The sequence below is a fragment of the Rhea pennata genome, chromosome 2 (genome assembly GCF_028389875.1).
Source record: "Rhea pennata isolate bPtePen1 chromosome 2, bPtePen1.pri, whole genome shotgun sequence".
Classification (NCBI taxonomy): domain Eukaryota; kingdom Metazoa; phylum Chordata; class Aves; order Rheiformes; family Rheidae; genus Rhea; species Rhea pennata.
This window is the reverse complement of record NC_084664.1, coordinates 123073128-123090315: the sequence shown is the minus strand read 5'-3', so window position 1 is coordinate 123090315 and position 17188 is coordinate 123073128. Positions and strand designations below refer to the sequence as shown.

The 17188-nt window shown below is 38.8% G+C and overlaps 1 protein-coding gene across 5 annotated transcripts in view; it reads right to left on the bottom strand.

Moving 5' to 3' along the window:
• Positions 1-17188, bottom strand: part of STAU2 (staufen double-stranded RNA binding protein 2) — a 170956-nt gene that overhangs the window by 110144 nt on the left and 43624 nt on the right. For all 5 annotated transcript variants that reach the window (XM_062570279.1, XM_062570280.1, XM_062570276.1 and 2 more), the window contains exons 6-7: positions 8186-8345; positions 2801-2908 (exon numbers count right to left, since the gene is read on the bottom strand). In XM_062570279.1, the coding sequence (XP_062426263.1) occupies positions 2801-2908; positions 8186-8345 (268 nt within the window). The remainder of the gene's footprint in view (positions 1-2800; positions 2909-8185; positions 8346-17188) is intronic.

Genomic DNA, 17188 nt, shown 5'->3' with positions numbered 1-17188 from the left:
TGGTCTTCCAATCCAAAGAAAAATACTGAAAATAAAATGACAATCTAAAACAACTCAAGGCACCTAAGTACTTGGTGAGAGCCTTGTATTATTTGCTTATAATTGTTCGAATTCCATAAGCGGTCCTGCTCAGCAGAGTCTTCTAGGCTCACTCAACTCCTTACTGACAAGTTCAGAAAGAAAAACATCTATGCAAAAAGAGAACTAGAACAGCAATATTTCAGACTACTGTCAAGCACAGATTAATAAGCAAAATGAGCATTTTACAGCTATTTTAATAATATATAGAACAATCAATTTTGCATCCTTCCTTAACAGCTGTTCATTGACAGTCCCATGTATGCCATAAAGGCATTGCAGTTTGTCTTAGAAGTTAATGAATAAACATTAGGTAAGGATGCACCAATGACAGGTTGCTATAAAAGATTCCTTTTATCGGAATTCAATGATATTATTTTAGTTAGCTATTTATTAGATAGAAATTCCTTAAATATTCTTCCTAGATTTTTTAGATAATTAAAACTACCAATACTGTATGAACAAAATAAACAGGATAATAAGTGCATAACTCCAACTGGCAAAGCAGGTGGAATGAAACTATATGCTCAGTTTCAATGGACATACTGACATTATCATGCAAAAGCTGGGCTCTGCAAGCTCTCCTTATTCCCCCCTACTATGCAATTCTGAAAACATGTTTACACAGAACTTTACATATCTTTATGACCATTACTTAGTTGCATAATGCAGCACTGTTGGAATATTTGTCAGATGAAGAAAAGGCTAATCATTTTATAGCTATAACAAAAAAAAAAAAAAAAAAACAAAAAACAAACAAACAAAAAAAAAACACTAGAGAAAGCTTTGATGCATGCCTGGAATAACACAAAACCATTTGTAAAAAGAACCCTATTATAAACATCAGATCCTGTGGATTACTCCTAATTGTTCAGTAGTTTTATTGAAATATAAGCCATCTTTTAAAACCCAAGTTAAACCAGAACTCTATTTAAGAATATCACCTCTACTTAAAGACAGGAAATAACATAAAACCTGTTGGGATAGCAAGGAGTTGTTTTTGTCAACATTCTTCTGAACATTTTACAACAAGTGTCACATTAGACTTCTCCTCTACTAAGTCTTTCATTCTTTCCTCACCAAATGCTGTCACTTAAGGAAGCTAAAACAGAGGGAATGCTGTTAAGAACATATTCAAAGCACTATCCCACTTTCTAACTTCCCAAATATTTTGTGATCCACGATCATTCATCCCTCTCTATTTTAGTATATTGAATTATATGGTACTATTCTAAATGCTTTAAAATACTTAAGGTAGAAAATGATCTGCGAAAGCTGAAGTGTTAATTAAGAGTTTCCTTTTTTGAACCACAGGCATGTGTTTCCATTATGTCTGATCCTATGTAAGAATTACAATATTCTTTCCACATAGCTGCAAATTGACATGCCAACACATCCAATTTTATCCCTGAGATTTTAAATCCTCTTCATTTTTTTATTAGCCCATATTATATTTTTTCCAATTACACACCATATATGTGAAAAACACGTCAATTTACTATACTGCATATACATATATATATATATATATATAGGTGTGTGTGTGTACTTATACACACATACAAACACACACCAAATATATATATATTCTTAGTCAATAAAATAATTCCATAGCTTTGGCCCTGCTGACTATTGTATGATAGGTCACAGTCAGATTTCTAAGCAGGTCTAAATAGATCATTTGACACGGATTTTGGATGTGGGCTGAACACGTTAGTAAATGCTATACAGCACATTCTATAGCATGCAACATTGTAATTTATTTTTTTTGTGTAAGTACACCCTCCCCATATACATACACACACACACACACACATATATATATACACACACACACTCCCCCATACACATACATATATACTTCATGCACAAAATACTGGAGAAAATTACTACTACCAGTATAGACACTATCCACATCCTTCCAATTTATTCAGTGTAAGTGTATAATAAAAAGCAGAAAATAAAACCCAACAACTTTAAAAGGCCATTTAAATCAGGATTTTCTGCTTTTAAATGAAAATCAAAACTTGAAATTTGGTGGATTCTACGATAATAAGATTAGATTTTTACAACCAGTTTGTATAAATTTTTCTCATCAGAAAAATTCTGCTGTTAATATTACTCATCCTCTCATAGTTAGTTTATTGATTGTACTGGAGCTATTCCAAAAATTCTTTGTTACTTAAGGTAAACAAAGGTGTCAGAAACAGATCCATAGATAAATTTATATGAAAAGTGAAAAAAAACATGAAGGCTTAAGCAGAGGTTGATAAGGTGTTCAACATTGTGCAAGAATATACCTATAAATTTCTGAAAATGGCACATAGGATGTGAAGTGTCTCAATGGGAATTTCTGTAATGTATGCATGCCTTATGAAAATATCCTACAGTTAAAGTAAACATCTCAGTTAACTCCATTTTGAAAAAATATTTCAATTCAGACCGAGTGTGGCCACTGATTCCAAAATCCCGCACCCTACAGGGAGCTTGAACAGTCTTTCTACCATCCACTTGCTATCACCCAAATGTCAGGTCTATAATACTCTGACGAGCACCTAATATAATAGTAAAAATTCAGTGTCTTAGATTCAAACGTATTACAAACTTTTCCATTCATCATTTGCATGAATTTTAAAGTGTCATACTCATAATTTTAATCTTGCTGAATTTTAGTGGTAGGTTGTTTTAGTACTTTCTTAGCAAACAAGTATACAACACGTACCTCAAAACTGACAGGTATATTGCGCTTCAAAGCGATTTCAAACACTACACTGATTTCAGACTTGTTTGCATCTTTATCTTCTTCTGTTTCTTTTCCTGCTTCTCCATTCTGAAAAATGAAGAATACAATGTGATTACAGTAAAATATTTTTTTAGAAGTTAGAAAAAACATAATATGCTCTTCCCCCTTTTTCTTAAACACTTTTGAGTTCTGTCATGCTGTAAATGTTTGTGTATCTACTTCAGTACCTCACCATCAGCCACCCACTGACTTGCAAAGCCATATGAAATGCAGTTACGCTTCATATTGCTCATACTAAAAGAACATATACACATTAGCTTATAAATGGCTGTTAGATGGCAAAGTACTTCTATTGATTTTAGGCTTATTAAAAACATGGGTAACAATCAACTAAACACACTGCTTGTGTCAAACACAACTATTAAAGATCCTGTGTCCTCTTTCTCAGCCTCCCCCCACGGGCACCCCCTTCCAAGCAATGGGTGAGTGCCTGTTCTTCTCTCGAAAGAAATTCAGTGAATCACCCCTACACTTCGACTGGGTCACCAGGTTGCAGGTGTCCTCAGCAGGTCCAGCTGGTTAATGGCCCCTCCACAGCCTTCCCTCTGGGAGGCATGACCAGTATGAAAAGGTAGTGACAGAGAACAGCTTGCTCAACACAAAACATTATTTATTTATCCATAGGAACATAACAAACAGAGAGGATAAGGGATAAAACAACAAAAGGAATATATAAACATTATCCTACCTAAAATTCAGCTTTGCTTTGCAATTTAGGTAAGTCCTATTTTTCTCAGAAAACCACCAGTATGGGAATCAGTCAAACAGCTATCATCTTCTACAACTTCTGCCTTTTGGTGTGACCCCAGGCCACTTTTTCCTTAGTTCCCAGAGGTTTAACTTTCAGCTACTTTCAAACTCAAAAGCCCTGAATGTATCAAACTGAGATCTCTCAATAACCTTGTAGCCTTGGCCACACTCCTCTAAATTTTTATTAGAGGAGGTAAACATCAAACCAACAGGGCTGAACTAGGTGGATTCCTGCAGAGTTTCAGTCTTGCATAATAAAGACTGATATAAATCTTTAGCCACTAGTATAAATACAAAATCTGGATAATGAAGTTATAAAATAACATTACAAAAAATTAAGCTCTTCATAATAACAATGACAATTATAAAGGTTTTATCTACTCTTTGCTAACTCTTAATATAATAACCTTTAACATAAAGTGAGATTGAAAATGCAGCAGAAGCAGGCAATTTTAACACACAGACTTGGGAAGCCTTTTGTCTCATTAAATGGTCACAAAATTTTGAGTGGAAAATGCAATTTACTTCCTTGACAGTGATCCTGAGTTAAATATAAAACAAAAATCGATAAAGTTTGCAGAAGCTGCTAAAAATAAAGGGTGCAGTAGTAAGCAACGGCAAGAGGAGCTAGAATGAAATTACATAGCACCTCTGGCTCATTTCATACAATGAAATGTAAAGTACTACTGAAATCAAGAATGTTGCTCATTATTTATAGGACAAGCATAGTAGTGATTCAGTAAAGGACTTCGGTGCACAGGGAATAATCCACTGAATAGAGTTGAAAAGATAACATTTAAAAGCATATATGTATTTTTGGGATACAGAGAATATCAAACAGAAACTGTGGGGTACTATTATTTTAAAAAACAACTGTAGTAAGAACCGTACTTAATATTGTATTCAATTAAGCTTGTGTTTTATAAAGGAGATTGATCATCGGAAAAGCAGAGAAAAGCAGCTGTAAGAATGAGCTATTGATTAGAAAAGGCACTTTACAATGACAGTTTTTATATAACAATCAGTTATATAAAAAGATTTTAAAATTACTTGAGAAAAATTGATAAACTTATTTGAGGAAGAGATTTTTTATAGCTGTTTCTTAGATTTAACAAAGACATGAAAAGATCTATTAGAAAGAAATCACAGCTAAGTAAATTTAGAAGAAATACAATACAACTTATCTTTAAAAGGGAGAAGAATCAATCACCGGCATAAATTACATAAAATTATATAGAATTCATTGGACTGTCACTAAATCTTTAAGTTAAGATTTTTTTAGGTTATACTCTAGTTTAACCACATAAGCAGAGTCTAATGTAGAAATTACTGTTTAAAATTTCATGATTAATACAAACATATCTGTCTAAAAAATGATTAAATGACTGCTCCTAAAATTTCAGTCCTTGCCTATTCTTCCATCACACATAGTAGAGCCTAACTGTGAGGGCAGGCTAAGGATGCTGCGCCTTTAAGGCTTAGACACTAGTACTGAGCAATAAGGTTTCAAGTCCTAGTCATCTGACTCCCTTAACTTCAGGAAGATAAAATATGTCCAGGAGTGTCTAAGGTGCTCTGGATTTAAATTTGATCCTCATTCCACAACTGACACTTTAATTGTAAGGCCCTTCTTAGGCCTCCGTTCTGCAAGGCAGAGCTACTTTGGCAGACACACAATAGTTCTTTTATGAAAGTAACTCACCTATACCCTTGCTCTGCTTGCTGTTTGTTTCTTGTTTCTGTTCACCTTATGCTTTCTACACATTTGCGCAATGAAGTATTAAGACGATAATGTTTCTCTTTGGTGGTTTAATTCGGGTAAAAGATTTTGCATTTGTTTAGTTTAAAAAAAAGAAGGAAAAAACACGGTATCGCTGGATGAAAGAAGAATATAAATAAGTCTGCATTAAGTGAACACAATTATGTAGATCAAAAGACAAAACCACATATTTATTGTGCTATATTGCAGGGATCCCACTCCACTGAATTTCTTTCCATGACTAATGGCATGCAGGGCTAGATTGGTCTCAGCAGCTCTGTCCTTGCTCCCTCACATTACTGGAAGCACGGTGGCAATAAGTGACTGGGGAAGAAAGGACTTCATCGATCAACTGCTAGGGCCACCCAGACTAACACTAACTGCTCTGATCCATGTATAGAATCATAGAGTCATAGAATCGGTAAGGTTGGAAGGGACCTCTGGAGATCATCTAGTCCAACCTCCCTGCTCAGCGGGGTCACTGGAGCATGTCAGACAGGGCTGCATCCGGGCAGGCCTTGAAGATCTCCAGAGAAGGAGACTCCACAACCTCTCTGGGCAACCTGTTCCAGGGCTCCGTCACTCTCACAGGGAAGAAATTCCCCCTCACGGTCAGGCAGAACTTCCTGTGCTTCAACTTCTGCCCATTGCCTCTTGTCCTGTCACACGGGACAACGGAAAAGAGTTTGTCCCTGTCCCCTTGATGCCCTCCCTTCAGGTACTTGTACACATTGATAAGATCCCCCCTCAGGCTTCTCTTCCCCAGGCTAAAGAGGCCCAGCTGTCGCAGTCATTCCTCATAGGTCAGATGCATAATGAATAAGGTATTGCAAATCATGCATCTTCCATGGCAGGTGCAGATAGCTGTACTCAGGACTACATACTGCAGCTCTCTGTACTCCACCGTGACCTGGGCACAGGGTCACCTCCAGCCTTCCACAGGCCCCTGCGACTCTAATCCACAGAATAAGAGAGATCACTCTTCATCATGACTCCCACCAGCCAGCTTCCTTTACCCTCAGCATGACCAAGTAACACAGGCTCTCCTGACTCAGGACTCAATTCAGTTTCCTACCCACAGATATCTGCCATTTGAGATCCTGCAGGATCCTAACTAGCCTTCACCTGCTGCGCCAGAACATTACAGTACTCCCACTGGTCTTGCCAGTAGTATGTGAACACCTCAGCGAACCCAGACTATTTTTTCCAGACAATCCCTCCCTATTTTTCTCATTATATACATAATTTATGGTGGTGAAGAGAAGAATGATGTTACTTTCTTAGCTCAAGATAGAGGCAACAACGCAGACTGCTACAAGAACTTAGGAAACTCAATTTGCCACAACTGTGTCCTCTCCTAAAAGCCTGCATATCCTAGGAGACAATAATCTAAACAGACACTAAATAAACCCAATTGGACATGAATGTGAATGTAGGATTCTATTACTTTTGCTAAGTAAATAAATGTTACCCAGGTTTCACATACACAGGCTATGAAAACTAAGCATTTAAACCCACCTATCTTATTATCCTATGCACTTAGATAACAGTAGTTTACCTTCCATGCTGATTAATGGATACCTTGAATTCAAGGATTCTTTATATAAAATTCAATATTACCTATATAATTTTCAAAAAATAAGGATATGTTGATCTAAAAATACAGTTCGATATCCCACTAATCTTTGAGCTTACCATTCCTCATCAACCTATACTTGTCTGGAAACCAAAAGAGAAAGGAAGGGAATTAAAAACAGGAAAGGAAATGGAGATTCTGCTTAAGACTTTTCACGTCCATTTTAATAGCTTTTCTATTTCTATAGTTTTTTTAAAAAATCAATATTAATTTTAGTAAGTGATTTTAAAGAGAATTTCCTGATCCAGAAAAATGATATAGCAAAACCAAAGGGATGAGTCAAACACTCTTTGTATTGAAAGGAACACGTTTAGATACAGGGTGAGGCAGATGGATGTGTTTTTGATACAGAAAATTATTTCCATTTTTAAAAAGCAACTTGAAAAAACCACGCTGAAGATACTGAAGCTACTTTTTTTGTACTGTGCACAGTATTTCAACAGGAGTCATCAGAAAGAGAATATAAAAAAGGGATTGTCTCCTGATGCATTTGTTCTGCTTCATTTGGCTCATTTATTATTTTTGAATTCGCAATGATTATTCTAAGAATAATTTTTCTGCTAATATATTTTTCAAAATATAACACAATATTTTCATTTATAGGCAAAAATATACACCATTTGCAAACAAAACAGTGAGAAAGATAACTATTCAAAAAGGGACTAAGTGGCTAAAAGCCTAAAACCATCTGATGGCTGTTTCACAGCTATCAGTAAACTCAGCCAGGCTCACAGGGGACAAGTCATTTCAGCTGTAAAGATCACATTCATGGTACAATATACAAGTAGTATCAGTAATTAATTCTCTGCAAAGCCATTGATTAAATGGACTTTTTCCTACTTTTGGTATAATCTTGATTATTTTCTACTGTTTCACTTAACCATTGTTGATAATCCTCCCATCTTTAAAATGCCTTCCTACTTTTACTATTTAAGTCTAGTTCTATATTAGGTGTGCTTTTATCCAGAAATATCACTAACAAGTTTTACTATTGCCTCTCTATTTACCTATTTACTGAGGCTAATATGTAAAAAACAAAACAAAACAAAACACTAAACCCACAAAAACTAAATAAATTAAACACTGAAAGGCTAATAAATTGTAAGATTTGGTATCTTAATGTGAAGATTAGGCAGAGTACATTTTTTGAAACACAAACCTGAGGTAATTTTTCAGGAATAGGCTCATTCTGGAGAGCTTGAAGGGCCTTCATTGCAGCATTATGTCTGGCAGCTTGACGAGTCTTTCCTTCACCAAAAAACTCACTGTTGCCAACAGTTAACTGGACATAGAAAATTTTAGGCACTGGGCAGTGATACCTGGAGAGAGGTCATGAACAAGTTAATGCATTTCTATACTTCAGAAACCAATAATACAAGCTATCAATTTTAAAGGTTTATTTTTATGTAATATACAGCCGTAGTTAGGATTACAATGTTCTCTCTTGTCACAGGGCAAGACCTAACACTCAAATATATGACCCCATTCCCATCAGTAATTCTGACAGCAATCAGCATGCCCACTTGCTCTGCACTAGTATTTGCACTGCTCTGCAAGGAGCTGAACTATACATACTTCAGGTGAACCGCCCAGCTCTACCCCCTCTCTGGTTTTCATCCTGAGAGCAGTAAGCCCAAGGAGAACTGAAAGCTCCAGGGGAAGCTGTGCCTGTGAGATTCTTCTTTTCCCAAGGGGAAGTCATATAGAGAAAGCAGGAATGTGTGCCCTCTCCCACAAGGGTTCTGCGACATGCCTACATGTCCCAGGTCTTGCAGCGAACAGAAAGAAAAATAGATGGCAGAGACTGGAAACTGTACTTCTAGTCTCTTCTTAAAGTTCAATTTTTGCAATTTTTGTAGAGGACAGGAAGGAGTTCTCTTCCAACGGCATAACAGAAGGTAGGAAGGAGCTCTCCTCCTACACGGAACATTATCCAGGCACTGAAAGAAAGGCAGTAACTTCCACTCATTTTTTTTTTCCTTTTTTGTCTCCCTACAGAAAAAATCTCCAAATATAACGGTAGAGCTTGTTTTTTTTTTAAATATGTTTCTGAATAGACAGCACTGAAAGAAAGATGAAGTAAAAAGACTGGAAGTTTCCCTATTAAACAGTACAGCTATTATACCTCAAAGGACGCAGTATCTTTATTCATATCACCAACTCCACATTTCTATTTTTCTTAATAAAAATAGGTAACCTAACCTACACTCCCTAGCCAGAACTCTTCCTCCTGCTAGCCTAGAATGAAGAAAACAAGATAATGCCATTCTTGGTTTTGGAATATCCTGTCACAGCACTGTGACGATTACAAATATAAGAGCTTGTCAAAGCAATTTCTACAGTAATGTTTTTTTTTCCCCCTTGACCCAGAAAAAAGTAATTCAGCACAGACAGTTAGTTCTTGTCACTGTTACAATTACAATCCTTTAATAGAAAATTTAAAAAAATCCCCTCCAAATTAAGAAAATTCCCTCCAATTAAGGGAATTTGCTTTCTACTGTATGCTCTTGTATGCCTGTGGTTCCTTCCCCAAAAAATGGCTCTTCTAACACACCTGAGATTTCTTCCTCAGAAAAATACATGCATATCAGAAATGGTTGCTCATTTATGACATTGAACTTATACATATTTTACTGCAATGTAAGAAATCCCAGAACTTCAAAGCTTGGCCAAAAGCTAGGCCAATCACAACAAAACTAGAATCACTCAAAATCACAGCATTTTTCTTCTCCTTCTCTAGAAGGAACCCTATTAAAACATACTTACTTCATTTTGTCTCCTAATACTGGTGATATTTTCTGTTGAGACTGTTTGACTTTTCAGTTACAATAGTAATTGATTTGTTCCCTCTGTCATGAGGATGAAGTCAGGTTTACCAGCTGGTAGACCGCAAGATCCTACTATCCCTGGTCCTTCTTAGAGATGGACACGACATTTTCTTCCAATTATTTAATCTCCCCCAATCACCACAGACTTCAAAAGATGACAAGCACTGTCCTTTATGACAAAACCAGGTCCCCCAGCACCTCAGATTTATCCTATCTTGTCACATTTGTACCTCTTTTTTGCTTGAATGATCCCTTCTCTTCTCTACTATGGGTAGTAATTAATTCACTCCCCTAGACTCTGCAATTAGGCACAGGGAAACCCAAGTCCAGATCTTGCTAGTAAAGACCAAGGCAAAGCGGGCTCTATGTACACCTTTTTTGTGTGTGTCTGTATCCCTTCTCACAAGGTCCCTCGCTCCATTCAACAGGCTGAATAGCTGTTTCTTATTGATCTTCACACCCTTAGCCAACTTCATTTCCAAATGAGCTTTAGCTTTCTATGTTTCATCAAAATTGAGATACTTTCAGTTATAAGCCTGATTAAACCTATACTTAAAGGCAATATTGTATGTCTTATCAAGAGTGACCACCGTATATTTTTAACAGCCAGAGCGTGCCAAGAGGGGCAAAGGTACAAAAAATATTACTATCTTTTTGGCTCTACTTTGCTAGTTTTACACTGCTTCAACAAAGTTAGTTCAGACTCATGTCAGTTCAAGTGAGGTTAAGATCTGAGTTAATGTCTAGATGATTTAATTTCCCCAATAGTAGGAGTTTGAGTTAAAACACAGAAACCAAATTAGAAACTACTTTCTCTTTCTTTTAAAGGTATCCACTATATCCCATTAAAGTGAAATTAGATATTAAACATTGTAGAAGGAAGTGCTAACAAACCTAAATTTTATTTTAAAAGCCTATAATAATAATAATAAAAAAATATAAAACGGATGCTTCTAAATTGATCCATCTCAATTTAAGTTTCTATATTAGATATGTAATTATATTGTAATATTATAAATATCATCTATACAAAACATATATATCCATTATATATATGCGTGTGATATAATATATAAGACACATTACATCAACTACACATGATTACAAAAAACTATAAAAATGAACACAGGCACCTTCTGGAAGCATTACAAACCCCCTATATGAATATTAACTATCACACTGCTACTCATTAACTAAGCTGCTGACAAACCAAAACAGAGAAACAGATGAGTAGCCTTAGAACTTTAATTTGTAACTCACTCCACTCTGTTCTTCACTGCTTTTGACATATAGCATTCCCCTTCTGTCTTTCTACACTACCAGAAGATAGAAAAATAAACACTAATGTGGCAAAATCTACACTTCTTACTTAGATATAGTATAGTGGCACCAGAGTGAGATTTACCTCAAAAAGAATGGTAACTTTTCCTCACAATATTTAAAGGTAGATTTTCACCTCTTCTCTTGGCTTTATAAGTTTATGTGAAATTCATCTTATATCAACACTTTCCTTTCTTAGCTTTATTTGGATTGCAATATTGTTTTAGGGAATATGTTAAAAATAAATATAGGGAATATAGGCAATAAAACTAAATAATAACTTGAAAGAATGTAAGTCTAAGACTAAGGAATGGGCCTTTGACATAAAATATAACTCACAGTATATCTCAAAAAGTGTGAAAATATTACTTACCAAAAATCAAATGAAAAATGAAGGAAAGCTTCATCAGTTTAATCACTACCAATGGACTATATGAGTGGCTAGGTTCATAACTCTGCTTCTACATATGGCTTAGAGTTGTCTATCACTGGCTCCTCTGCTAGAACACTGCTAATGTAACTCCTCTAAAGTGTTTTCTTAGTTTATCACAGAATCATAGAATAGTTGAGGTTGGAAGATATCTCTGGAAATCATCTATTTGAACCTCCAGCTCAAAGCAGGGTCTACTAGAGTAGGCTGCTCAGCAGCACAGCCAGTAACATTTTGAGCATCTCCAAGAATGGAGACTCCACAACCTCTCTGTGCAATTTGTTCAGCGTTCAATCACCTTTACAGTAAAAACTTTTTTTAATGTTTGAACAAAATTCCCTGTATTTTATTTGGTACCTACTGCCACCTTTACAGTAAAAACTTTTTTTTTTTAATGTTTGAATAAAATTCCCTGTATTTTATCTTGTGCCTACTGCCACTTGTTCTTTCACTGAATACCATTGAGAAGGGTTCACCTTCTTTACTCCCTCCCATCAGCTGGATGGTAAGATCCACCTGCTCCTTTTCTTCTCCAGGCAAAACAGTTCCAACTCTCTCAGCCTCTCCTCATATGAGAGATGCTCCAGCCCCTTAATCATCTCTGTGGCCCTTTGTTGCATTTGCTCCAACCAATCCATCTTTTCTTGTATTGAGGAGTTGAGAACTGGCCACAGCACTCCAGATGTGGCCTTACTAGGATTGAGTAGAATGGAAGAATCGCCTCCCTCAACCTGCTAGCAATACTCTTCCTCATGCAGCCTGGGATATCATGGGCTTTCTTTGCTACAAGAGTACATTAATGTCCCACTTGTCCAATAAGACCTCAGGTCCTTTACTGCAAACCTGCTTTCCAGCTGGTTTGAGTTAATTCCTGCTATTCCTCCCCAGGGGCAGGACTTTGCAGTTACATTTGTTGAGCTTCATGTTGTCAGCACATTTCTCCAGCCTGTCAAGGCTCCCCCTCTGAATGGCAGCACAACCATCTGGTATATCAACCACTCCTTCCAGGTTTTGTATCACCTGAAAACTTGCTGACGGAACGCTCTCTCCCACCATCCCAGGCTAGCCCATGTTGACCTCTGAAGGACACCAGTAGTGACAGGCCTCCATCTGGACTTCATGCTGTTGATCACAGCTCTTCAAGTCCAGCAATTCAGCCAGTTTTCAATCCACCTAACTGTCCACTTACCTAATTCATACTTCATCAGTTTCTCAAATAGGATGTTATGGGAGAGACAGTGCCAAAAGCCTTGCTAAATCATGATAAATAACATCCACAGTACTCCCCTCATCCACTGAGCTAGTCATCTCAATGTAGGAGGCTATCTACACGGCTTGGTCAGCCATGATCTCCCCTTCATAAATCCATGCTGACTACTCCCAATCACTTTCTTGTCCTTAGTATGTTTGGAAATGCTTTCCAGAATGATTTGCTCCATCACCTTCCCAGGGATCAAGGAAAGGCAGATCAGCCTGTTTCCTCAGATCCTCTTTTCTTGTGCGTCTTGAAGACAGCAGTGACATTTGCATTCTTCCAGTCCTCAGAAACACCCCGATTGCCACAACCTTTCAAAGATTATTGAGAGTAGCCTTGCAATGACATCAGCCAGCTCCCTCAGGACTTATGGGTGCATCCCATCACAGTCCATAGACATTTGTATGCCTAGGTTTTTTAAATGACCTAACCTGATCATCCAAGGTTAAGTCTTCATTGCTCCAGACTTTCCTGCAGGTCTCAGGGGCTTGGGGATTCCTGAAGGCAAATCTTACCAGCAAAGACCAAGCTGAAGGTGGCATTGAGTAGCTTGGTCTTTTCTGTGTCCTCTGCCACCTCTTGCACCATTCAGCAGCAGGTCCTCATTTTCACTAGTATTTGCTTTGGTGAAGATATACCTGTAGAAACCTTTCTTGTTGCCCTTCATGATTCAAATCCAGATGGACTTTGGCTTTCCTAACCCCATCCCTGCCTGTTTGGACACAGTCTCTATACTCCTCTGGGCTCACCTGACCCTCCTTTCACCTTTTGTATTTTTCTCTTTCATGTTTGAACATAGTTAAGGAACTCCCTGTTTATTCATGTGGGCCTCCTGCAACCTCTGCTTGTTTACTTGCACATCAGGATCGATCATTCTTGAGCGTGGAAGAAGTGATCCTTGAAAATTCAACCAGCTCTCTTAGACCTCTATTCTTTCCAGGACTATATCCCATGATATTATTTCATGCAGATCCCTGAGGAGGCCAAAGTCTCCTGAAGTCCTGGGTCGTGATTGTTATTTTCCTTGTTCCCACCTCTGAGGATCCTGAACTCCACCATCTCATGGTCACTGCATCCAAGGCAGTCCCTAGCCTTCACATCCACATCAGTTCTTCCCTGTTTGAAAGTATGAGGTCCAGCATGGCAGCTCCCCTCATTGACTCCTCAATCACCTGTGATAGGAAGCTGTCATGGATGCACTCCAGAAACCCCTTCAATTGCTTGCACCCTGCTATGCTGCCCTTCTAGCAAATTGGGGGGGGGGGGGGAAGGGAGAGGGGGAAGGGCAGGTTAAAGCCCCCTATGAGGATGAGGGCCCACCAACATGGGCCTTCTTCCAGCTATTTGAAGAAGGCCTCATCTACTTCCTCCTGACCAGGTAGGACTTCCATCACAATGTCACCCATACTCATCTTCCTCTAATCCTAACCCATAAGCTCTATGCTGGCTCATCATCCATCCCCAGGCAAAGCTCCATGCATTCCCACTGCTTTCTCACATAAATGGCAGCTCTTCCTTCTTGCCATCTCAGCCTGTCTTTCCTCAAGAGCCATCTACCGCAGCTCTCCAGTCATGTAAGCAATCCCACATCTCTCCAATCCCAGCAAGATCATAGCCCTGTAACTGCACACAGATCTCTAATTGCTCCTATTTGTGCCCTGCGCTGAATGTGTTAGTGTACAGGCACCCTTCAGATGGGATACCCAGTCATACTGATTTCCCAGAGAGTATATGAAAGCTTCCATAACATTGTGCTATAAGTGCTTCCCTATTTGTGTGCATACACTTGGGGTGGGCCCCTTTCAGTCCCGCTTTGTTTGTTACAGGGTTTCTTTTGTCCACATCATCCTGAAGCCTTTGGTTACCAACTTGGTCTATTACTTCTTCACTCAATTGTGGGTTGTAATCTTCCTGCATCATCATTTCTAGTTCAAAGCTCTCCTCACGAGGTTGGCCAATCTGATCACAAAGATGCTTTTGCCCCACTTGGTCATGTGGATCCCATCTCTTCCTAGCAGTCCTCAGTCCTTGAAGAGGGTCCCATGGTCATAAAAAACAAATCCCTGCTGTTAACACCAGCTGTACAACCAATTGTTGACCCACAGGATCCATCCACTGCTCCTCAAGCTCTTCCCCCTCACTGGCAGATTTAAGGGGAAAACCATCTAAGTCCCCACGTCCTTGGCTATCACTCCCAGAGTGACTTCCTAACCACACTTGATATGCTCCAAGTATCCCCTAGTTGTATCATGGGTGCCCACGAGGAAGAGCAGCAGGGGATAATAATTTAAGACAAGCCTTAGCAGGCTCTACACTATGTCCTGATCCAAGATCCCAGCAAGTAGTAAACCTACCTAGACAGTAGGTCAGGTTGGTAGATGGGGGTCTCCATCCCCTGCAGCAGGAGTTCACCCACTACTATAACTTGTTGCTTCCTCCTGGTGCTGCTGCATGACTCAGGCTCAGCTGGTTTAGATGTTTTGTGGGACTGAGCTCTCAGCCCCTTGTCTGCTGCTAAGGCATTGAACCTATTCTGTAGTCATAGATACACAAGTGGAGCAGGAGCCTTCCTCCTGGTGCCAGAAGTCACAAGCTTCCAGCCTTCAACATCACAGGAGTCTCTGTTTCCCACTCCCCAAAGCATTGACTCTCCCTGCCCCTCCTTTGGTAAATTGGGGTTCAAACTCTTGTACCTGCAGGGTCTCAGAGAAGATTCAATCTCTGTCTCATCACCTCTAAGTGATGTACAGTTTGCTGACCTCCTCTCACAGTTCTTTTACTTGTTTTCCATCACTATACACCTCCTACAGGCAAGGAGACTGTTTCTCTCAGTGTCAGCCTCCACGAGACACCAGGCACTCCCTGCAATCCAAGATCTGGAAAGCTGCATCTTCCCCCTGGAGCTTGACCTGAGTCAAGGTCTCTGAAGTGCTAGGGGTATTTGCTCCACTTGGTGCCACGGACTGTGCCCTGCAGTGCTTCACCACTGCTGCTGAGTGCTCAAACACTGTCCTCAGCAGAGTTTCTAGGCCCCTTCTATGAAAACTGCTCCATAAACTGCTGTGTCTGTTGGCTGCCTCTAGGAGTTGCACTCTTAAGCCCTTAAGGTCTCTCCTTAGCACCTGCAGAAAGTGTGCTTGATCCTCAGGATCAGATGGAGCAAAACCTCAAAGTCCCCTTTCATCAGCAATAGCTGAGAGAGCTTATTAGCACCTGCTAGAGCTTCCTAGAATTTGCAGCCTCCTGTAGCTATCCTTTCCCTGTGCCAGCAGGTACGCTGAATTTCCTCAGAGTTCCCAGGAATCCTCTGACGATCCCAGGATTTCCCAGATCTAAAAGCAGATCCTGCAAACTGGTGCCTCAGTGGGCTGCAGCATGCAGGATAAATTCTGCTATGCAAAAGCAGCAGGTATCTTGATTGCCCATTCCACCTTATTACTTCACAATCCTCCCAAAATAAAAAATTGTGGTGGAGTTGTCAGCAGCTACCTACATTTGGGGAAAAATACCACATCCATCATAAATTCCTATTTCTTGCATCCATCATAAATTCCTATTTCTTGTTGAGTTACTAGGTTTCCCTTTCTCTCCACTCCATGCAATGGAGGAAAGCAGTCCACTTTATAAACTCAGGTCCCACAAGAGGCCCTCTCTTTTTCCCTCCCCCTACCTTTTCTTTTAAAGAGTGTTTAGGGAGCTATTTGTGTGATAATATGGAAAAATAATATTTAGCCTGTGGCTCTAGAGTCTCATGCAGCTCTCCGGCATTGGCAGAATGATTAGGCTTTTACATGGTTTTGATTAAACTTTTCTTGCTCTGCTTGGCCTCAAGCAGAGTTAACAGAGCACTGATAATATGAACATTGCCAGGAAAGTGTAAAGGAGTACCTGAAGTCCTCAGAAAATGGACTGATTCTGTTAGGATCTTGGTTTCTCTACAACTTGGACAGTGTCAAATAGAAAAGAAATATCCCCAGCTTTACAGTAGTGAGGACAGAAGAATGAGACAGCATTAGTGAAAGCCTTAAAAGTAATCATAATATTATAATCTGAAAGTATAGTGCAAATCATTAGACTGAGTTTTAATATGGAGTAATTCTGCATCCTAAAGAGGCACCCTAACAAAAGAACAGTGCCATACAAAGATATTATATCTGCCACTTATCAATGATAATCCCTATATTTTACATTTGACCTGCCAGAAGGATTGAAAGTATTAACAATATTGGGAATATTTATATGTAGTTTGTTGATTATACAATAACATACCAGTACAGTATCTTCTGCCACACAAACTTCAGTCTTATACTTCTTAGCCTTCAGTTCTGT